At 47.5% G+C, this 23457-nt stretch overlaps 1 protein-coding gene across 3 annotated transcripts in view; it reads left to right on the forward strand.

The window, feature by feature from the left end:
- Positions 1-23457, forward strand: part of CEP126 (centrosomal protein 126) — a 315130-nt gene that overhangs the window by 87084 nt on the left and 204589 nt on the right. For 2 of the 3 annotated variants that reach the window (XM_085621438.1, XM_085621440.1), the window contains exon 4: positions 1986-2085. In XM_085621438.1, coding sequence (XP_085477564.1) covers positions 1986-2085 — 100 coding nt within the window. The remainder of the gene's footprint in view (positions 1-1985; positions 2086-23457) is intronic. The other variant, XM_085621439.1, reaches the window with a different exon arrangement.

Here is a 23457-nt window from a genome sequence, read left to right on the forward strand (position 1 = left end):
GGCTGAGATCCACCTTGGATAGGAGATGGAAAATAGAGCATTGGCTTCCATTTGCTTCTACGGAGAGGAACTGTTTGCACATTTATAGCCTAGAAGGATCCAAGCATAAATTACCCCCATCACTCCATAAGACACCATTAGCAAGACAGGTATGTACATTACCCTTGTAGGGGCGAAGTTAGACACATGGATCAGTTGCTGAGGAGAAATTCTGAAGAGCTGAATGATGTCTGCTGACCCATTGTCATCATAAGTTAGGTAGGGGACTATTCATGGATCGGCATAGTAAAGCTTAATCAGCCTATGCAGTCATTTAGACTGGGCCGCTGAAACCAGATACATTGGGTAGGGAATAGACTAATAAATTAGGGATGTGTGATGAAATATGTGTGGGGCTCAGTTAATCTTCACCCTTATTTGCATATTTTCTAATCAGTTGTTTATTATAATCATGATCAAACATGTATCCCATAGTAAATAAACATATAATTGCAGCCCTGACAAAATCATAAAAATGTTACCAGACCTGCAGGTCTAGCAACTTGAATAATCTATTAGCCCTAATTGTAATACGCTTGACCCAGAAATTGGTCTCAAATTGTGTGATACTAGGCAGATATTTTATTTCACAGAGTCACCTTTTTATTCTTTATCACCTATAAGAGCACCTTCAAATATGCGAGTTCAGCATGTCTGCTGTACAAAAAAGAGATTTTGTTTGATATAATAGACTAAACTTTTGGTCCACGTAAAATAAGATTGTAGCCCACAGATAGGGTGCTGATGACCCCTGACATGCCTCTTATTTCACCAATAGCATTATCATCAGGGCAGGCATGTTTCTCAGTTCATGTTTAAAAACTCTAATTATTAATAAATATGTTACTTAAACACAATATGGTAGTGTACTGTCATTAAATTCAGTACATTTTTCCATTGAAATGGCCATAAAGTTTCCCTCTGACATGCAATTTTTCTGATAAAAATATATGGCGTTCAAATGATAATCTGGGGAAATCAGATTTCAGGAAATATTTATAATTTGCACATCACCAGATAAAATGTTATGATTTGTTTGATTCTCTAAAAATCTTTGCTTCCATCACAAGTCTCAATTATCAAAAAAAGTGCATTATTTACTGTCCGTTTTTTTTAATATTGTAAAGTTTGTTTAGAAGCTATTTAAATGTTGTATGTTAAAAAACAATTCTGGCATCCCATAGCCTTTCCTTTCACGCTCCCTTGTCAGACAGTTCATTTTACAAAATTCTCTAACTTTGCAGTCAGAGAAAGAAAAGTAAACATCAGTAGCTAAGAAGACATGAGCTGGCATTTGGCCTTTGTCTTTGAATGCACTGGCAAATGTGACAAGATAAAAACAAGATTGAAATGCCTCTTTATTGCTCATTCTTTGTGGAATCAACAGAATAGATGTTCTTTGCCAGGTCCAGCTCTCTGGCCAGTAAGGACCAGCAGGCCCTAAAAATTGCTTGCCCTGATAAAATCTGGCTCACTATGGTGAGTGGACGAGTATATTTTTCGAGGCCTGAATTGTGAAATACCATGCATTAAGTGTGCATATTGATTGATGTACCAGGGCTGGGCTCTCCATTCCACCATCACCTCCAGATAAGCAATTCTCTGGCATGTTTGCCTGACTCCTAACACTCCCATCCAGCAGAGCATAAGTCACTAGAGAAGGGGTGAGAGACACCTGCCAGTTTTGCTTTTCTCCAAAAGGTTACAAGCACAAGGCTCCTCATTTAGTTTAACATGGATTTCATATCTTTATCCTAAATTCCCTCACAATTTGCATTTCCCAGATAGAAACGTCCCATAAATAGTGTGTGTGCGTGTGTGTGTTATTGCAAGTAATTTCTGATATTTTCCTTGAGCTAAAATATATTTTGGGCTCTTTTTGGAAGGTACTTCTGTTGTCATGCATGCTTTGCAAATTGTCTTAACAATTCTCTGTCTGTATTTAGTCCAGGCAGAGCACAGAAAACATGTCCCAAGGTTGGAAGATGCTCTTGAACAAATTCAAGGATCATATTTTTCACCTGCAAACAGGTACTCCCCTACCAGGTAAGACAGTGAGAGTTTTTGTTATATTTCTGCATGTGATATTTCCTGATCCTACAACAACAAAAACGCAGTGGTTTTTAAATCCATTTTCAGGAGTTATGAGTGAATTCTCATATTTCAACTTCAGCTAAACACACATAAAGGAAAGTACACGTATACCATCTATTTCTGTGTTCCACCTTTTACCATAGATTTAAAAGTTCTAAGTTACTTGCTCCTAAATTATCTACCAAGTAAATTAAAACATGGCCAGGGGTTTCAATAGACATCTGGTTAAAAACCTCATGGTGGAACAATGACATACATTACCCTTTTTAAAAAAACAGTTTTTATTCATTTTAGAAAAATCAACAATACAAAAGCATACAGGTGTATTATGGGCTATTGAAGTGAAGCGACCACGTAGTAACATATACAAGTAGTGCATGAATGGTCTTCATAGTACAGCATTGTATAAAGAAATAGTACAAGGATCAATAGTGCAGAGTGATGAAGGTATTAATGACAGACACTGTGTAGTCCATGTATGCTGCACAATGATCATAAATGATAGAACGTAAAACAAGAAAAACATCCAACAGATCCTGCGTGTGTCTCCAGTAGGAAGATAGTCGGTCACTAAGGCCATACCGTCTAAAGGGAATGTGTGGTGATGAGTCAACTTATTACGCTCTAAGTAGGGAATGTATATAAAGTAGGGGAGTGGAGTCAGGAAGAGGAGTGTGTGATGGAGGGGGGAGGCATGTCTGGGATCTCAACAATCCGCAACTGCTTTTCATCCTTAAACAGCTACTGAAGAGGGTATGGGGTGCATGGCGATCAGAGAATAAGTTACTGACTAGAGGGAGAGGGCTCTGGGATGACAGGACATCAGGTCTAGGATTTGTCAGCAGTGGACAACATATAATCTCACAGGGGTTGCCAGATATCTTTCGATTTGGAGGTTGGGGGTTGGAGAGAGGCATATAGTTCACTGGTAGTGTCACAATATGGCATGCTAGTAAGCCAGTTAGCTGTAATAGGTGGCAGGCACTGACCCTCAGTGTATTACAACCTCACAGTTGGCTAGGAGCAAAGCCATTGCAGGAAATTATCTAGAGCTTTTGAGGAGGTCATGGACATACACCAACAGTGCAACAAGTGGTTTAGCATCCAGTTCAACCTCAACATTTGCATCAACAGGGAAAAACAATCTCACCCCAGTAGCGTGTTGTGTCTGCAAGTCCATGCCATATGGAGAAAGTCCGCTTCTGGGGTGTGACACTTAAGACAAGAGGAGCGAGTATGGTCATATTTATGTTGGTCATTGGAACTTATGTAGGCGTGGCGTAAAAACATAAAACAAAGAAGTTTGTGGTGATGGTTGGGAGACACCAGTCGAGTCTGGGCACAGCATGCCACCCACATCTTATCAGTGATGGGCCTCCCAAGATTGCGTTCCCAGTAGGATCTAAGTTTTATATCTTTAGTCGGGAGCAGTGCAATGCTAGCATGGTACAGTTTGGATACAAGTCGACATCCATCTGAATCATTCATTACCAACGTCAGGTGTCGGAACTCATCTAGTGCTAATGAACAAGACCCTATGGCAGTTCTCAGTGCATTAGGGGTACTGTGAAGAACAAAACGATCCATGAGTGGAGCATCATTAAAGTGTGGGTCCGTGGAGTGTGACGGTGTGTCCATTAGGGAATAGGTTACCAAAAGTGCGGTGACTGTATCGTGACAAAGTGCATTTCACCAGGGTTTTGCGGGTTATGGGGAGGCAAGGATTATCCGCCAGTAGTAAGTGAAGTTTCCTCAACGCCTAGAAGGTGGTGTAGAGCTTTTGGACTTCTTTTGGGTCTAAGGGGGAACCCCGAAGGAGTATGGAGGTGAGTGGCATGGGTGCCTCATGATCTGCCTCTGGCTTGGTGTATAGCAGCCTGGCGTCAGAATTATTACCAATGATGAGCGTTCTCGAATGGGAGCACCATAGTGTTCCAGCTTACACAAGGCCTTCGACCATCACAAATAAGCTTAAGGAGTAAACCACGCAGAGTAAGACAAATTGTATTGATAAGTGGTATGGGCATGTGAAGGAACAGGTAAAGGAAACGGGAGTGGATCACCATTTTTACTATTGCAATCCTGACGGCCATTGAAATGGGAAGATGTATCCATTGATTGATTTGTGCCATAATTCTGCCTCACCACCTGATACCTGTTGGAGTGAAGGTATTTAACTGGCTCATCGCACTAAGTCAGTGGCAAAGCAAATGAGGTCTGTTTGGTGGCAGGGGTAAAGGGAAAAGTCCAGATTTGGACCAATTGATCCGAAGGCCAGAATGGGTTCATGCAAAAAGTGGGTTAAATGGCCCTGTGGTTGATAGATGAAAAGCAAGATATCATTTGCATAGAGGTATATAAGGAGTGGGCCCGTTTACAATTGGAAGCCACAGTGAAGGTGGCACAGTTGAAGGTGTCGGACCAGTGAGTCAATTGCAATTATAAAAAGTAAGGGTGACAATGGGTACTGCTCGTTACAGGAAATGGAGCCGTAAGTGATCCATTGACTCTAAAGCAGGCTGAGGGTTGTGTGTACAGGAGGTTTATCAGAGAAGAAAAACCAAGCAGTATGCCTAGTTTGTAAAGTACTGCGGGTATTAAAGGCCACTTCAAGGAGTCGAAGGCCTTCTTGGCGTCTCAGATTGCTATTGCAGTGGGGATCGCAGGATACATTTTGTGCAGTACTGAGAAGCCTGCATGCAAATTCAATGATGTAGAGCAATGGGGAACAAAACCCGACTACGCAGGGGAGATGATTTGCTTAATTTGGAGGGAGAGACAGTTGGTAAGAACTTTCGCCAATATTTTGTTATCCAAATTTAGGAGCGACAAAGGTCGATAAGAGCCACAGTGCAAGGGGTCTTTGCTGGGTTTAAGAAGGAGGGTTATTACAGCCTCACTCATGGAAGGTGGCAGAGCGCCCAACTGGAGAGATTCATCATAGACCATGAGCAGACGTGACGGCAGTATATATTTGAAATGTTTGTAAAATTCTCCTGTGTAGCCATCAAGGCCTAGAGCCTTGGAGCTGTCTAGGAAATTGATTGCTTCTATAGTATCCTCACAGGATAAGGGTTCGCCAAGGATTGAAGCTGGGGATTTGAGATCCAGACCATGGCCACCTCGTCAAGGTAGTCCATCTGAGCAGAGGTATCCTCTGATAGACAGGTAGTATAAAGGCGGATATAGTACTGGAGTAGGGTATCAAGAATACCATCATGGGAGGTAATCCATGTGCCCCATCTCCCCTCATCTCGGGAATGTAGGAATTGTCCCTCTGTGCATTGAGGAGGCAGGCTAGAGTACAGCCTGGTCATTCGCCCTCACCTTATCTGCATGCTCTGGTATATCTGCCAAGAAAAGGAACTTTGCGGTCCCCCAATTCTCAGTACTCAGTTAGAAAGGATGCTTGGACTTAGGCATAAGACACATCAGCGCCCTGTGCTGACTGAATATCCAGGCCCTTTCGAGGGGTTGGAGGCTTTCACGAAAGTCCCAGAGGACCCCGGAGTGTTTAGAGATGCAGATACCCCTAATATAGGTTTTGGACTCCTCCCAAAGGGTGGCGTGGGAAGCCACTAAGCCCTCATTTAGGCAGAAACATTCCAGACCTGCTGCACACAGGTCAGAACGAAACAGTTCATCTTTCATCGCCAGGGTATGGAAGTGCCAGTGTCTCTCACAGGTGCCACCAAAGGGGGCGTGAAAGAGGACCAGTACAAGAGAGGGGAAACGCAGTCATTATATCGCACTGCTTTTACAACGCAACTGCATTTACAACGCATGTCACTACAACGCATGCCATTACAACACATGCCATTACAACTCATGCCACTACAACGCATGCCACTACAACGCATGCCACTACAACGCATGCCACTACAACGCATGCCACTACAACGCATACCACTACAACGCATGCCACTACAACGCATGCCATTAGAATGCATGCCATTAAAACGCATGCCATTACAAAGTATTGTAAGGTAAGTTATGGAGATTTTTTAGTTTTAGGGTGGGAATGGGTTTTGGGGTAAATGGGAATAGTAATTTTTACCCCTACACTATTCAACACTTTCCCTACTGGTGCACTCACTGGAGTGGGAATAGTAATCTTTACCCCTACACTATCCAACACTTACCCTACTGTTGCCCTAAAAGTATTATGCGTTGTAATGGTATGCGTTGTAATGGTATGCATTGTAATGGAATGCGTTGTAATGATAGTTTTTTTTTAAAAAAAATGCGTTGTAATGGCATGCGTTGTAAAATCATGCACTGTAATGGCGGTTGCGATGTAAAACCCGTGTTGTAAAAGCATGCATTGTAAATGTTTGCGTTGTAACGTCATATATTCACAGGAGAGTGATCTGATAGTGTTTGAGAGAGATTTTTGGTAGACAGCAACCATGGACGCAGGGTGGCAGATATAAGGCAGTAGTCGATATTGGACCAAGTATTGAGCAGGACCGAGTAATGGGTGAACTTCAGGTTGGAGGTGCCTTTCAGGTGCCAGGTGTCTCACAATGTGTAGTGTGTGTCGCAGATGTGAGTGATCTCGATTTGGTGGCCAGTGACAGTACCGTGATGGGGTCCATGAGGAGGTTGAAGTCTTTGCCCACAATAAGATGGTCCAATTCCATACCCCCAATATGAATTGACAGTGTCCTATAAAACTCCAGAAGGCTACATTGGGGGCGTAAATGTTCTCCAATAGTACTGAATGACCTGCTAGCATACCAGCGACTACAACATACCTGCCAGCATCATCTATGACAGTGCTGGTGGGGTGGAAAGGCAAGTTTTTGTGTACAAGAGTACAAACCCATCTGGAGTAATAAATGTAGCTAGAAAAGAAACGAGGTGAGCCCCAGGTGGATGCGTAAGTGTGTAGTGTGTCAGGGGAGAGAAGCATTTCCTAAGTAAAAGCTGTATGTGCGCCATACTGGGCGAGGTATTGCAAACCTTGTTTGCCTTTGCGATGGTCATCAAGACCCCTCACATTCCAGGATATGAGTTTGATAGGCAGAGAATTGGTTCAAGGTGGCAGCACGACCCATAACGCAATCAGAAGAGGAGAAGAAAAATAAGCAGTCACTGAAGTGTACATGAAGGCAGCAATGAAAGCAGAAAGCAGCGACTCAAACTGTCATAACAACCACCCCACTCTCCACTTCCACCAGGCTCAGAAAGGCCTAGTACAGACCCGGCGAACTAATCCCAAATTAAGCAAAACAACAATATAATAAGAACATATTTGTGTGTACCACTAGGGGGTGGCAATGCTACGGGGGACACCCATACATATAGGATCAGTAAAAGCATTGTCTAATGAGATCCTGTGAACTTGTAAGTAGAAACTGAGAGTGCATTGAACGTGTCTACATGACTGTTGAAGAAAGGTTGTAGACAGTTGAGCAGGACGGTAGTAGAGTAGGAGGGAAAAACAGCGTTCAGCCCTTGGGAAGGCGGTCGGCACTGGCTCTAGAATGTATGTCTGGTGGGGATCTGTTCGGAGTGTAGCAGTGAGAGGATGGTTGTTTACTTGAGTATTGCTGGCAGAATGTTCGGGCCGCAGCTGGGACGTCAAAGAATTGTGACTTACCGTTGACCTCGACTCTAAGGTGTAATGGCTAGATCATACCATAGCAGAGTCCTAGTTTCCAGAAAGTGTACTTGACATCTGTGAATATCCGGCGTGCCTCTTGGACCACAGCACTAAAGTCAGGGAAGAAGGAGATGGTGGAGCCCTGCCACTGTAGGGGGCCCTGTTCACAGTCTTAAGGCAACATTTCAGTCTCTGAAGTGTAGGAGGGGAGCAATTCTGGACCTTGGGGGGGAGGCCGGGATTGGGGCATGGCCCCAATGAGCGATGTGCCCGCACCACCACTAATGTGGAAGTAAAGTGTTGTATGCTCAATAGGTCAGCCAGTAGCCCTTCGACAAACAGATCAAGGCGACCATTGTTGGTGGATTCAGGCACCCCTATATTGCGTAAATTGTTCCGCCTGCCTGCCTGCCTCTCGCTTCTAAATCTTTATTCTTCATGTCCACAGACTAAAGTAGGTTTTACATTCTCTCCAAGTATTTCATAGTTTGGGAGGCCCCATCCTCTAGGTCCGACATCCTGTCCTCAGCGGCTTCCCGACGGTTGTCAAGGCAGTCAAGGTGTTTGCTCATGGACTCTAGGCGTATGGCAAGGGTATCAAAGCGGACATCGATGGCCCAAAAGCCTGCCTTGAGTTCAGTAATGATTGCATCTGTACCAGCAAGCTGCAATGGGCCAGTGTCACCAGGGAGTCTGCCCTCCGCTATAGCTGGTGACTGCATGGATGATTTTGGGCACCATGGGATATGGAGGCTTGATGAAATATGTCACAGATGGCTTCAGTGAATACAGCTCAGAGCCCATGACAGTGGAGCAGGCCACTATCTCAACTGTACAGGTGCATGTTCTGGAGCAGGTGTACTCTAATATGACCGGTGCAGGGGTAAAAAGTCAGACTGATTTGCATATGGCCATGTCTGAACTGGGGTGGTGGAGTGAGCTAAAGAATGATGATGGATTAAACCCAGATCAGTTAATTGGGGGCGAGTGTTGGATTTGCTCAAACGCTCCGTCCATCATCCCCCTTTGGTATCGTTTTGTTCGCCCTAAGTTGGCAGGGTATGCCCAGACGTGGGTCCCTTGCTCACTTTGCCACTGGATTCAAGATATCCTGGCTGACGAGGGTTATGAACCCGAAACCGGTCCCAGGATGCTTGTTTCCGGTCCAGGGAAGACATGGCTTGGCAGTTCGGGCTGGACTGTTCCCATGAGGCACAGGGTCAGACTGATTTGCATATGGCCATGTCTGAACTGGGGTGGTGGAGTGAGCTAAAGAATGATGATGGATTAAACCCAGATCAGTTGACTGGGGGCGAGTGTTTGATTTGCTCAAACGCTCCGTCCATCATCCTCCTTTGGTATCGTAAAAAGCAAAACACCAGCAGTATTAATTGACCCAGGTGCTGCAGATGGCTTTGCTGTGGTGCACAGCTGCGTAGGCTCAAGCGTTGGGCCGTAGACTGCGGAGCCATCAGGTGCAATGGCCAAAGCTGGCAGTACAGTTGTAACAGCTGGAGGGCCATGCAAATGGAGGAAGGCAATGTTCCTGGAACTGGCAGTATACCCAACAGTGTTGCAAGAAGAAGACGGTGAGAGCCAGATCAGTGTTAATTCCCCTATGTGTTGGGTGTGGCTCTCAATGGGCCACAAGGCACTGGAGGGTGAACTGTATTCATTAATTTGGGGCCGGATCATCAAAAGTAAAACGCGTATGGGGTCCTTATAGTGCTGCTCAATGAGAGGGCCCCACTGGGTACAGTTGTGGAGAATGCCTGCCGGCAACAGTTAATAGCCAGGCTTGGGGCAGGTGTGCACCTCACAGCCCTCAAAGAAATGTGTCAGCGTACCAAGCTGCAAAGAAGATATGTGGTGGGGGAGGTGGGAAGAGGCGGCAACCCGGTTAGCCCAGCCCAGCCCGGCGGCTGGCTCCACAGGTTCACCCATGGCCCCTATTGCCTTGGGACCTCTGCGGAGATTCGAGCCTCCTGTTACCTGTATGTGCAGCAGGATGATGTGGACTGCAGTGCCCCCCTCCACTCCCCGCTGGCTCTGGCACTTCGAAGTCACTGATGCAACCCCATGAGGTAGAAGGGGGCCCAGCCTCACCACCTCTCTAGCCAGATGGAGCGCCGGCTGTGTTTTGGAAGGTCCGACCACGTGACTCTGCTAATCACAGGTAGGCCGCGGAGAAGGAAAGCACTGGTAGCTGATGTGAGAAGATAGCAGTCGGGGCACCAGTGATTAGCCCCAGGTAGGATCCTCACAGCCCTAACCCCTAGAATTCAGTGGCAGGTGATCAGGCATCAGCATTAGCGGTGGCATAGGATGTAGATGGAGGGCATCTGTGCATCATTAGAGTTTGCAGCTCCCCTCATCATTGAATCCTCCTCCGTCAGATCAAATAATTCTCACCCATGATGTCTGGGGTGGATGCACAGTTCAGATGGGGTTGGATAGTCACCAGGAGCTCATCTAGGCTCATCTTCACCAGCACACGCACGACCATTATAATGTCTCAAAGCCCTCACCCTCGGACTTCCTCGCCAGAATTACCGTCTCCACAAACAACACGAATCACAGGCTGACCACTTGTAACCTCCTGTCTACCAAGAAAACCATCTCCATCATGAAATCTATCCACTCGGGGGTTCCACAGACCCATGCCAGCACCACATCTTCAAACTTGGTAATCAAAGGATCGGCCAGGAACTCACCACCCTGCTCAACATCTCACTCACGCAATATTTCCCGGTGCCTGGAAACACGGCGAAGTCAGACTACTACTCAAAAAAACTTCCGCTGACCCCAGTGAACTCAAAAACTACCGGCCAATCTCCTATCTCCCATTCCCGGCACAAGTATTGGAAAAGACCATAAACTGGCAACTCACAACTAGGGGTGGGCGGAATTTGCGGAATTAACCTTCGCAAATTATCGCGAGAATGTTTAAAATTATCGCAAACAAGCAGAAATATCGCAAAGATGCGGAAGTTTTTTTCCGGCATGTTCGCGAGATTTTCTGCATGGTTGCGGGTCGCCAACTTACCCATGTGGTTGCTTGCGGGCGCGGCCATCTTGTTTTGAGTTGTTCTCGCGGTGCATGATCGCGAGAAGAAAGACGTGATCGCGCGACGCATGACGTCACTGCGGGCGCGAACTGTCGCGAGACAGCGCAAATGGCTAAAAACAATACAACATCTCATGGAGAACGCGACCGGATCAAGAAAACTTGTCGGCGAACGCAGGGATTCAGGTAAGGCGATCGCGCGCGCGCGAGAATGTATCATTTTACAGCGCGAGCAAGAAACAAATTATCGCCAAGCTGCGGAAACCGGAATTTTTGACATTTTCGCGCTCTCCGCGGAACGCAAAAATGTCAAATTATCGCAATTTCCGCGAACGGAACGAAATTTTTGCCCAGGCCTACTCACAACACACATAGAGCAGAACCAACTACTCAGCACCTCCCAATCTGGCTTTCATAGCAATCACAGCACAGAGACCGCCCTGAGCGCAGCCACTGATGGCATCCGAACCCTCCTCGACCGTGGAGAAACAGCAGCTCTAATCCTCCTCTTCCTCTCGGCAGCCTTCCACACCATTTCACACCACATGCTGATCAAAAGACTCCACCACATCAGCATCCAAGGAGACACACTCAGTTAGATAGCCTCATTCCTCACCGGAAGAACTTAGAAAGTTTGCCTACCATCCTTCACCTCTGAACCCATGGATATCATCTGCATTGTCTCGCAGGGCTTATCCCTCAGTCCTACGCTCTTTCACGTATATATGACCCCGCCGGCCAACATCGTCAGATCATATGGCCTCAACATAATGTCCTACGCAGATAACACCCAACCCATCGTCTCACTCACAGACAACCCTACCACCAGCAGGACCAACTTCCACAGATGCATGGCAGGCGTCATCGGCTGGATGAAGAACAACTACCTAAAGCTGAACACGAACAAGACAGAAGTACTGATCTTCGGCGTCAACAGCAACCCGTAGAGCGATACCTCATAGTCCTCAGACCTGGGACCTGAACCCACACCCACCTACCATACCAGAAACCTCAGAATCATCATAGACAACAAGCTGACCATGAAATCACAGATCAACCCCATCTCCTCTGCCTGCTTCCTCACTCTGCGCATGCTAATTAAGATCTTCTGGCTACCCCTGCACACTAGGAACAACGTGACACAGGCCATTATCATCAGCCGCCTGGACTATGGCAATGCTCTCTACGTAGGAATCACCACATACCTTCCACAAAGACTTCAAACCATACAGAACACTGCTGCAAGACTCGTCCTTGACCTCCCACGAAAAATATATATCACAACCCACCTCAGACAACTCCACTGGCTCCCCGTACAGAAGAGATGCCAATTTATGATGCTGATCCACCCACACAAGACTCTACACAACCAAGGACCTGCCTACATTAACCATTACCTAACCTTCCACCAACTATCACGATTACGCTTCGTCTCCCTGTCACTTGCCCACACTCCTCACATCTACCATAGTAGAAACGGAGGACGCTCTATTGTAGCAAAGACCTGGAACAGCCTCCCCACACAGCTCTGGACATTCCCCTCACTTTCTGATTTCTGAAGGGCACTCAAGACCTGACTGTTTGAATGAGCCTCCTGGGACCTGAAAGCACTTGGATACCCTTTTGGATGATAGCAGCACTATATACATCTAGATTGCTTGAATCAATGGATTGCAAGTAGAAAAACGTATTCCAGCTTTATGGTGAGATCATTATTTCATTCCTTTTCTGAATTTAGATCATGTGAAATTTCATAAAGAACTTTCTTTAATCACAATGAAAATTAAATCTTGACCATGGAAAACTTTAGTAAATGCAGATTTTGTGAATAATCTTACTAATGCCTTTGAATCTCATGAGCGATTACATATTTAGATTGCACTGAGGAATTGACTTACTGTGTTTAACCAAACTGCCTCTGAGATATAAGGCTTGTGCTCAAGGAGATCAAGACACTTAAAGAGAACTTTTATCAAATGGAAATCGTTTTCATCTTCTTTACAAAAATTATGATTGTTGCTGCCAAACCTGAAAAGAAGTGGTGCAGAGTGCATGATCCTGAGGCTGCATTTCCTTATCTTCATTGAATGCACAGGCACACCAAGTTCCTCTGGGAGGATGAGGAATGCAGCATATTGCGAGGAAGGACAATGGGGTAAGAAATGTTAGTTGGAGAAGAGGAAGTAAGGAAATAGTCTCTATCTTTGATGGGTTGAGCATGATGTATTGCAAAGCGACAAGGTGTGGAATGGTTTTAAACTAATTGGTGTATTTGGTTTAGACTTGTGTGTGAAAATTGAAACTGAATAGAACATTTTAGATCATTTGCATTGAGGTGATATAAAAAGGTGAAGGAAAAAATATTGCATCAGTAAAAAGAGTGTATGGGGAGATAAAACATAGTATAAAGGGAGCTTTTTGTAGGTTTGCAGAACTCCAAGGAATTAAAGGTATTAATTTTTTTTTCACCATCAATGTTGAGAGACACTGGTTACCTTTATTCTGAAAGACAATTTTCTCCCATTGAGACTTGCAAGTATTTTATGCATTTAGTAATAATGACTACCTTCCAAGATCGGATACCTAACTGTCAAAAAATGTGGGTGTGGAAATTACTGTAGGCTTGCTATGCTACTGATCGCATGCACATGTTAAACGTAATAGTGATAGTGTAAAAGTGACAGGGAAGAACTCCGTGACATCCTGAAAGTTAGTCATTTCATTGTGGAACAGCATGTGCCCAGAGGAATTTGGTGGCTATAGTTTGTGAGGAAGGATGTGTTCCATTCTGAGTCAGTTCCAGTGTTTCCCATTCATTCTCAACAGTGGTTCATCAGGATCTGTTCCTCGGGATTTGGTGGTCTCCCTTTTTTATGCAGACGACTGACTGAGGAATATCAAAGCTGTAGGGTACTTTTTACATACATTGATGACAAAATCACTGATGATGCCTTAATGTGGGTCTAAGTGAGACTGGTGCGTGTGGAGGATTACTTCTCATAGGCTCCATTGGCATAACTTTGCTTTCCAATACGTTGTTTGACTGTGGTAGGATACATTTAGCCCAGTGGATTCTTAGGGCCCTTAGTGAGGGTTTATTAAGGTTATCATGGGCTGCTCTGGGTAAAAGTTTGCATTCACCAATTTTTTGATGTCCTAAGTAACTTTGGTGAAGAACTCACTAAGACTATCTGCTGCATCCGTTTTTCTCTCATTTCCTTCTCTTGTTTTTTGCCCCTTGCATTCCTTCTATTTCCTCTATTCATTCACTTTTCTGAGTTTTTTTTCCCTTCTCTTTCTCTCAAGATACTCTTCTCAACCACTCTTGATCTTGTGCTCTAAGGTTGTCTGGTTTCATAACCTGTGAATTCAGTTGTAGAAGCAGGAATGGTAGTAGTCACGTCCAAAAGTGTCTCTTCCTTGGAGGATGGCAGCACATAAATCAAGACTTTTGACCCCAACAGGACCACTGGCCCCACTGGAGCTACAGTAGTGCTCAGATAACAATCAAGAAAGCATTTCTAATAGTGGGATGACTGCACCAAAAATAATGTTGGACATCAAAACCTTGCAACTGAGGGCTATTGATTATTGTTTTTAAAATGCTGCTTATGAACTCCAATGTCATTTAAAATCTTTGTTTTCTCTAGTGCTAAGTAAATAAAGGTTTATGTATCATGACAGCTCACGTCCAACATTATTTTTGGGTATTTACATCCCCTTGTAACAAGTACTGAATCTATGTGAAAGAGACAATTAGTTATGGATTCCTCACCTTAGAATTACCCCCAGGCGTCAGAATGAATCCGGAAACTTTTCTTCAGCAGTACACCTGCGCGTCGGTAGGTGGCGTCGGTTGACTCTGCGTTCGTCGTTGGCGTCGTGGTCGCTGGAATGACATCTCTGTATCTACTTAGACGCCGCCCCTGCACACTGACATCAGTTCTTTCTTTTTTCGCGCCAGTCAACGCAGATCCCGAGAGAGCATACCTTGAGTCACCTTTTGACTCTCTTTTTGCGACTTTTTGTCAACGACTTTTCGAGTCCTTACGACTCTTGGTGCTTGCAGGGATGTCCCGTCCTTGGACCGGCTTCAAGGCTTGCGACTCCTGTCGCAAATTGATGTTGGTAACGGACCCACACCTTGTGTGCCTTTGGTGTTAGGAGCGCGACCACGACCCGAAGTTGTGCTGTGACTGCCGTGCCATGAACCCGAAGTCTTTGCGGGAGTGGTCCCGAAAGCTTCTTGAGGCCCAGCAGTCCGCTCCACGCCGCTCGAGGTCCCGGTCAAGAGGTAGGTCGCGCTACCGGTCGCGGAGTCATCATCACCATTCCTCATCAAAGTTTTCGTCTTGGGGTAAGTCGAAGCACAAAAAGAAGGCGAAGAAGCACAGTTGCTGTTCGCGTTCTCACCGTCCGTCGGCTGACGTGAACCGGGTTGAGGAGGGTAGTCGTCTGGCTCCGCCTACGGAGCCTGTTGGGTTGGCCCGAGCTTCATCCCTTCCCAGAAGCTGGGACGACCCCAGCTCAACTTTGTAGTGTTTATGAAGCCCTCCATTCGATCTTTGGGCAGCCCGACACCACTGGCGCGCCTTCGGGCCCTGCGTATTTAGCTGGGGGCTCTAGGCTTTCAATGCCGGCAGCTTGAGCTCCGGCACAGCGGGGCTCCCAGGGATCCAGGCCTGGATCCGGATCCGATCCGGATCAGTGCCGGTTGACATTGTGGCATCTCCTCTGGCTCCGAATCCAGTGATGACACCTCCTCCGACGTCGGTTGTGTCCTCAGCCAACGTCAACCCCAGCCTCCACCTCAATGTAGACACAGAGCCGTGGTGTTTCCTATCGCCCTGAGTGGCTACCAGAGGAGGGTGAGGAGGACTGGGAGGGGTCTGTGGACCTTCTGGCAGACCAGTTACAAGAACCAGACTGGAGAGAGGAGTTGGGTGAAGCCTGTGGTCTGGACACCTCGCCAGACCTTGGCATGCTGTTTCCCCTACCGTGGCTACGGAGGAGGGTGCGTCATACGCAGTGGTGTTGCGTAGGGCGGCGGAGGTCTTAAACCTTGAGATCCTACAGTGGCGGACAGGACTAACCTCCTGACGAGGTGCTTCAGCTGGCAGCAGCCTCCTCGGAGCCCCTGCTGCCGTTTAATGAAGCCCTCACGGACATCCTTTTGGGCACCTGGTCCAAGCACAACACAGGGGCTCCTGTGGATAGGATGATTGCCCAACGCCACCACCCGGTCCCGAGTGACCCCGTTTTCCTCTCTCAGCACCCCACCCCTGAGAGCTTGGTGGTCCAAGCCTTGACTTCCTCCGGAGCATTCCCTAACACACCACCTGATAAGGGATCCAAGAAGCTGGACCACCTTGGGAAGAAGATGTTTAGCACTGCGGTCGGTGAACACTGCATGTCTCTTGGGCCGTTACTCCCACTCGGTGTGGAATTCGGCTGCGCGGATGCTGCCACAGTGCCAGGAGGAGGCCCGGGCTGTGCTCTTCCATGCAGTTGCCAAAAGGAGAGACGCAGCGAAGTTCACCATAAGATGTGGGCTGGACACCGCCGACTCACTAGGTAAGACAATTTCAACATCAGTAGCAACATGAGCCTGATTGAGGTCCACTGGCTTTTTGGGTTATGTCCAAGCTACACTTTTGGACATGCCTTTTGATGGTCGTCGCTTGTTTGACAGCAAGGCCGACAACGGGCTCGAGCACTTTAAGGATTCCAGAGCTACAGTCAGAACCTTGGGCCTCGCTTCCACCTCCGGTCCAGCGCAGTCTGCTTTTCGCCCCTTTTGTGGTTACGGAAGGGATGCCCCACCACATTACGCCCAGAGCCACAGACCTGCTGTCCAGCCTCTGCGCAGCCGAGGATGTGGATTCCACTGTCGTGGGTCCGGGAGCCAGTGGGCGGTGCAGTCCACCAGCACCCCCTCTGCAACAGCCTCCAAGCCGTCCTAGTCTGACCTTTCAGGGCCACCATTCACCAGTGGATGGCAGGATCCGCCATCACCTCCCCACTGGCAAACCATCACGTCGGACAGGTGGGTTTTGCAGATAGTCAGAGGGGCTACTCCCTCCCCATCGAGACTTCCCCTCCATCCATGCCACCTCAATTCCATTGCATGTCGGAGGATCACCTTGCCCTTCTCAGAATGGAAGTTACGGCTCTCTTGGCCAAGGGAGCCATCGAGCGAGTTCCTGCTCCAAAAGTAGGTTGTGGTTGTTATTCCCACTACTTTCTGGTACCCAAGAAGGACAAAGGCCTGCGACCTATCTTGGATCTCAGGTATGTCAACCGCTTCCTCCGGAAGGAGAAGTTCAAAATTTTAACACTGGCTCAGGTCCTGTCTGCCCTCGAATCCTGGAGACTGGATGGTAGAGATGTACTTGCAGGACACTTATTTTCACATCCCTGTTCTCCTGGCCCATCGGTTATACCTATATTTCACTGCAGGCCACAAGCACTTTCAGTTTACCATGCTCCCCTTTGGCCTTACCAGCGGCCCTCGGATGTTCACGAAAGTGATGGCGGTGGTCGCAGCTCATCCACATAGATCAGGGGTTCCAGTCTTCCCCTATCTCGATGACCGGCTGTTAAAGGCGGGCTCGCCCTAGGCTGTCATCTCCCACCTCCAGACTACGACCGACCTCCTGCACTCACTGGGGTTCACCATCAACGTGCCGAAGTCCCACCTGATTCCCTCTCAGAAGCTCATGTTCATCAGAGTGGTTCTGAACACAGCACAGTTTTGGGCTTATCCTCCCGAGCAGCGAGTGCAGGATATTCAGGCTACGATTCCGATCTTTCAGCCTCTATCCTGGGTTTCGGTCAGAATGACCCTGAGGCTACTGGGCCTCATGGCCTCCTGTATCCTGCTGGTGGACTATGCCAGGTGGCATATGCGAGTTCTGCAGTGGGACTTGAAGTTCCAGTCGGCACAGCATCAGGGGAATCTTTCCGATTGCGTCCAGATCTTGGAGGGCACTGCACATCAATTGCAGTGGAGGCTCAAGAACCAGGATTGGGTCAAAGGCAGGTCCCTCTCCCTTCCCCAGCCAGAGTTCACAGTGGTAATGATGCATCACTTATGGGCTGAGGTGGTCACATGGGAAAGGTGAGGATCAGAGGTCTCTGGTCTCTGGCAGAGTCCGGGCTCCACATCAACCTGCTGGAGCTCCAGTGATACGTCTTGCACTGAAAGCATTCCTTCCTTCTGTCAAAGGGAGAGTAGTGCAGTTGTTCACGGACAACACTACCGCCATGTGGTACTGCATCAAACAGGGCGGGTGGGGTCGTGGACCCTATGTCAGGAGGCACTTCGTCTCTGTAAGTAGCTGGAACATCAGGGCATGTTCCTGGTGGTTCAACACCTGGCAGGTTCTCTGAACTCAGCCGCCGATGAATGATGGATCACAAATGGCATCTTTACTCTGAGGTGGTGCAAGGTCTCTTTCAGCGGTGGGAGAGCCTTGGTTACATCTATTTGCCACAGAAGAGAACACGCAATGTCAGCAGTTTTGCATGTTGGAATTTCCAAGGCAGCTATCGCTCTGCGACGCTTTTTGTCGCGAGTTGAGTTGCGGTCTAATATACGCCTTTCCGCCTATACAACTTCTACCCCAAGTGCTGAAGAACATCAAGCGCGACCGGGCCCAATTCATTCTTGTGACCCCGGACTGAGCTTGAAGAGTATGGTATCCCGAGCTCTAGCACATGGCCATCGATTCTCCGATCAGACTGCCCATTCAGGAGGATCTTCTGTCACAGCAGCAGGGGGCGGTTCTCCACCCAAACCTGTCCAGCCTCCACCTCCTTGCGTGGAGATTGAGCAGCGACAGTTGACAGCTTTCGACCTTCCTCCCGAAGTCTGTAACGATATCTTGGCAGCCAGGCGTCCTTCCACCAAAACGGTATACGCATGTAGATGGAAAAAGTTTGTGGCATGGTGCGCAGCAAAGGCTTTGGATCCCCTTTCTGCTCCCCTTTCAGAGGTTCTCCTCTTCATTCTTTCTTTGACCCAGTAGGGCTCTGCTCTGTGCACTCTAAAAGGCTATCTTTCGGCCATTTCAGCCTTTCTTCGGCTTCCTGACCAGCCTTCTCTTTTCAAGTCCCCTATTGTAAATCGCCATATCTGCTCCTTTCGAGCTGTTACTTAACTGTCCTCTCAGACTTCTCACACTTAAGACTGCCTTTCTGGTTGCCATCACCTCTGCTCGCATGGTGAGTGAGCTTCAGGCTCTTTCTTCAAACCCTCTTTTCCTGGCTGTTCATCCGGACAAAGTTGTCCTTCGCACTAGGCCTTCTTTCCTTCCCAAAGTGGTTAGCTCTTTCCACACAGGACAAACCATTACTTTGCCCCCCATCTTCTGCCTCTGCATCCTTCTAAAGAGGAAGAGAGGCTCCACCGTCTTGATCCAAAATGTGCGCTTTCATTCTATTTCGATAGCTTTGGGACGTGGGGTCCCCCTTCATGACATCTGCCAAGCAGCTACGTGGGCTTCTTTGTACACATTTACTAAACACTACGGCCTGGACAGCCAAGTCCTGAGAGACGGCTTCTTTGGCCGTTCAGTTCTCCAGACTTCCTGGTGTGAACTTGGTTCGCAGCTCACCTCCGGGGTTGGTTTTGCTGAGGAATCTATTCTAAGGTGAGGAATCAATAACTAATTGCCTCTTTCAGATGAACAAGTTACTTACCTTCGGTAACGATATATCTGTAAGAGACATAGATTAGTTATGGATTCCTCACCGCCCACCCGTCCTCCCCGTTCTGCAAACTGACTTCTAGGGTAAGGGACTTTCCTTCAGGGCCATAGTTTTGTGCACCAATGGTTAGTGTCTTGCATGGCTCTGCGCTTCTGCCGTGCAATGTGGTATAAAGAACTGACGTCTGAGCACAGGGGTCGCGTATAGGTAGATACAGCGAAGTCATTCTGGCGACCACAACTCCTGTAACGAATGCGGAGTTGACCAATGCCACCTAACGACGCACAGGGGTACTGCTTAAGAAAATTCTCCGGATCCAGTCTGACGCCTGGGGGTAATTCTAAGGTGAGGAATCCATAACTAATCTGTGTCTCTTACAGATATATCGTTACCAAAGGTAAGTAACTTGTTCAACTAGGTTAAAGGGCTTTGCCTAGATCAGATGCGAATTCCATACCTAATTGTGACAAAGATTTCATTAAGCTATTGATCGAATATGTTAGGGCAAGTGGACTATTTAACAGCCCTTTTTTCCTCTCATCAACAATCAGGGCAGCACCTGTGGAAGGACATGAAGAGCCCTGGTGCCATTAAATAAGGATCAGTAGTGCCCACCAGTAATCACTAGTACAAATTAATGCATTTGAAGTTTGAAGCATGGAGATACTGGCCCATGGAGAGTTTCTACTCTATGGGAAAAACTGCCTCTATCAGGGTAGGTAGAGGAAATAGCCATTGATTGGTCCCAAACCTGATGCCTATTGTCTCAGGCTTTTCTTTTATTGTGTATTGTAGTAAGAGTGAGTGATGCACCTCAGGAACAGTGATGGGTTGGTTTAGTTATACCCTCTTGTGAAATCTGGGCCTGTGCTTTTAAAATGCTATTCTGGTACCACTCACTCCTGTACAAGCCTTGGCAGAAGAAGACGATTCCACCTTTCCCTCCTGAAGTGAATCATGTAGAGCTGTCCTGTTGTCTGGCAGCATCTATGAACTGAAGATTTACCACCGGGACTAGAAAAGCGAACCTCAAAAGGACTGGCATGACAAGTGGAATCTCTGGTCTGTAGTGCTGTGAACCCATTCTTTAGCACCTGTCTCTCAAGCTAGGAAGTAGCAAGTCACTGGATTATTCTGCAGACTGAGAGGTTTCCAGCCTGCAAGAAGATCCCATGTTGCTTTAATATTTTAGAGGCTGGGAAGGGGTTTTGGACCAGCTGCCTAGCTTAAGGGGACGGTACCAACTCTTCTCTCAAATGAGCTTTGTTTATGATCTGACCTCATTAAACATTCTTACAATTATCAATGCACATCCAGCCAGACCAAAGCATTGTTTTGGAAAGGTCAGGTTAAACAAGTATTCCATTGGTACTCATGCATCTTTGAGAGGTTGAAGGAAATGCCCCCAACCACCATGCCACTGGCTGTTTTGACTATCTGGTCTGTTTAAATCTACGGAGACATTTAGACAACAGCAAAAATGTCACTATATCACAGCCAAAACCATGGCTATGTCAGTGCTTGTTTTTGTGAACTTCTCTTTGGGTAAAATATGCAAATATGTCTGGTTGCTGTGCAGATCTAAAATTCTCACTATTACTATTCCCCCCCCCCCCCCCCCAAACCTGTACAGCTTCTGGAAGCCTAAAGTGAACGTTGATTTTGGGAGCACTTTTTGACAACTAATTGTTACGTATTGCTACATGTTTTTTGTATACCAGACGTTCACAAATGACATGGCTGTGAGAAGTTGTCCTGGTATATGATGTCAACTAATTGAAGTGGGCACTTTGCACCAGTCCAAACAACCCTTATGGTGATTTAAGAGGTCAAAGAAAACCTCAGAAAGATATCCAAGTGGTATCTGTGGAGAGCAGCCTTCAGGCTTAGTCTTGAAGGAATGTTAAGCAGCTTGTTTTCCCAGAATGAAATTGTATTGTATTGGTTTAATGAAAGCGGAACCACACAGTAGTTATAAAAATATGTATTTATTATTATAACACACCTTAAATACATCACAGTATCTGCTACACACAGATAAACACAAAGCACACAATACTATAGCACAGAAACAAACGTAAGTAGCACTAATTCACAGTATGCTCCAGGGGGAGACCAAAATATATACTAAAATAGTGGTATAAGAACCATGACTCAAGTCAAGACAGTGTCTAGAGGCTGTAGAATCGCTGGGACACCAAGGAAACACCCCAGGTGAGTAAGAAGGGACCCCTCGGAGTATGGGTGCACTGTGAGAACAGGACCGCGTGTTTAAGGACCCTTCCCAGCGGATTAAGAGGAAACCCTGTGGAACATAGAAGGTTGGAGAGCCACCCCACGCGTGGATACCAAAGTACCAAAGTTACCTATCCCAGGGAAGCCGGGAGCATAGGGCTGAATTGGCTTCAGAAACCATTGTCGATCTCAATGGGAGTCTTCAAAGAAATGCCACTGCTGGAAAGAAGAGTAGTGTCCGGTAGAACCCACAGGTGGATTCTTGAAGGAAGGAACCTGAAAGCAGAGGGGACAGAATCTGGGTCACTCTGGAGTGAGCAGGGGCTCGGTAGACGATGTCAGGTGCTTCAGGTGTGAAGATGGAGACCTTGACTCTGCAGCCACGGGGACTAGGAGACCTCAAGGATGACCAGGAGATGGATGCAAGCTGTCCCACGAAGGATGTCGAGTGCTGAGGGGTCGGTGTCAGGGCGGGAGCACCAACAAGCCGTGGCAGCGGCAACCCACGTAGAAGGTCGAGGAAGGTCACGGTCTGGCCCAGCAAGGACCAGGAGACTCACCACAGCAAGGGGCGTCGGGGAAGGCCTGGAGCAACCAGGGGAGCCCAACAAAAGCAGTGTTGTCCCTCAAATGGACCCACAGGCCGAAGGCACAGGAGTTGCGAGGGGACCTCTAGCAGTTTCACGAAACAACAGCTTGCAGGGCACAGAATGTACGAAATGTGCATAGAGATTGGGGCTATCGATAGCCCAATGCACTTAGTTGGGGAAGGCCAACAAGCATATGCACTTGCAAATGTACGTGGTGCATAGGGGTTTGGGTTATGCGGTCCCCAAGAGGGATACTGGTCTCAAACTCAGTGAGAGGGCAGCTCAATCTCAAGGAACGTAGGAACCCACCTCCTGTGTTGCTGGAGCCTTCGGAGTCTGCAGGAGCTCGGGATCAGCAGACCGGTCAGTTGCGTTACGGTGCCTGCGAATTCAGGGGAGTGACTCCTTCACCCCAAGGGAGATACTTCAGTTGTCCTTGATGCTCCACAGGTCCTGCACGGAGCCTGTATGATGAATGGGCACAGACGATGCTTTGGACGGAGAGGGAGATGAAGCCGGGCCCAGTCGAAGTCCAGCGAAGTCCAGAGTGTCCAGACGGTTGAAGGTCAGTGGTTTCTTGATCAGACTCTTATCCACGTCGAATCTAAGGTCCTACAGCCAGGTTAGCCCTTTTGTACCCACAGCAGAGGGTTGGACAGATTCAGGGGACCATCCCAGGGGAGGGTCAGGATATCGGGGATATACTCCCATGTCCTTTGTCCAGTTTCATGCCAGAGCAGGAGCCAACGGCTCCCAGGACTGGTTTGAAATAGACTATGCACAGAGACACCAAGTGTGCCCCAGATGCAGACTTTCAGGCACTTCGGAAGAGCACCCACCCAGCCACAATACACTAAATCCTGTCTGAGAGGTGGTCACACCTCCCTGTGACAGGATGCCTATTGTCCTGCCTTCCCCTGCTTGAGCTTGGCTCAGCAGCAGGAGGTCAGAAATGTGTCTCTGGTCGGCAGCAACCATTTTGTGCTGCCTGGGTCGAGAAAGATCAGTGACCCCACGAAGCTTGCTTCAGAAGGGTAGAATCATACCTCCCACACCGGTTACCAGTGTGGAGGTATGATTCCAAGGTGTTTGATTCCAAACACGGCATGTTT

This window comes from Triturus cristatus, chromosome 8 (genome assembly GCF_964204655.1).
Source record: "Triturus cristatus chromosome 8, aTriCri1.1, whole genome shotgun sequence".
Classification (NCBI taxonomy): domain Eukaryota; kingdom Metazoa; phylum Chordata; class Amphibia; order Caudata; family Salamandridae; genus Triturus; species Triturus cristatus.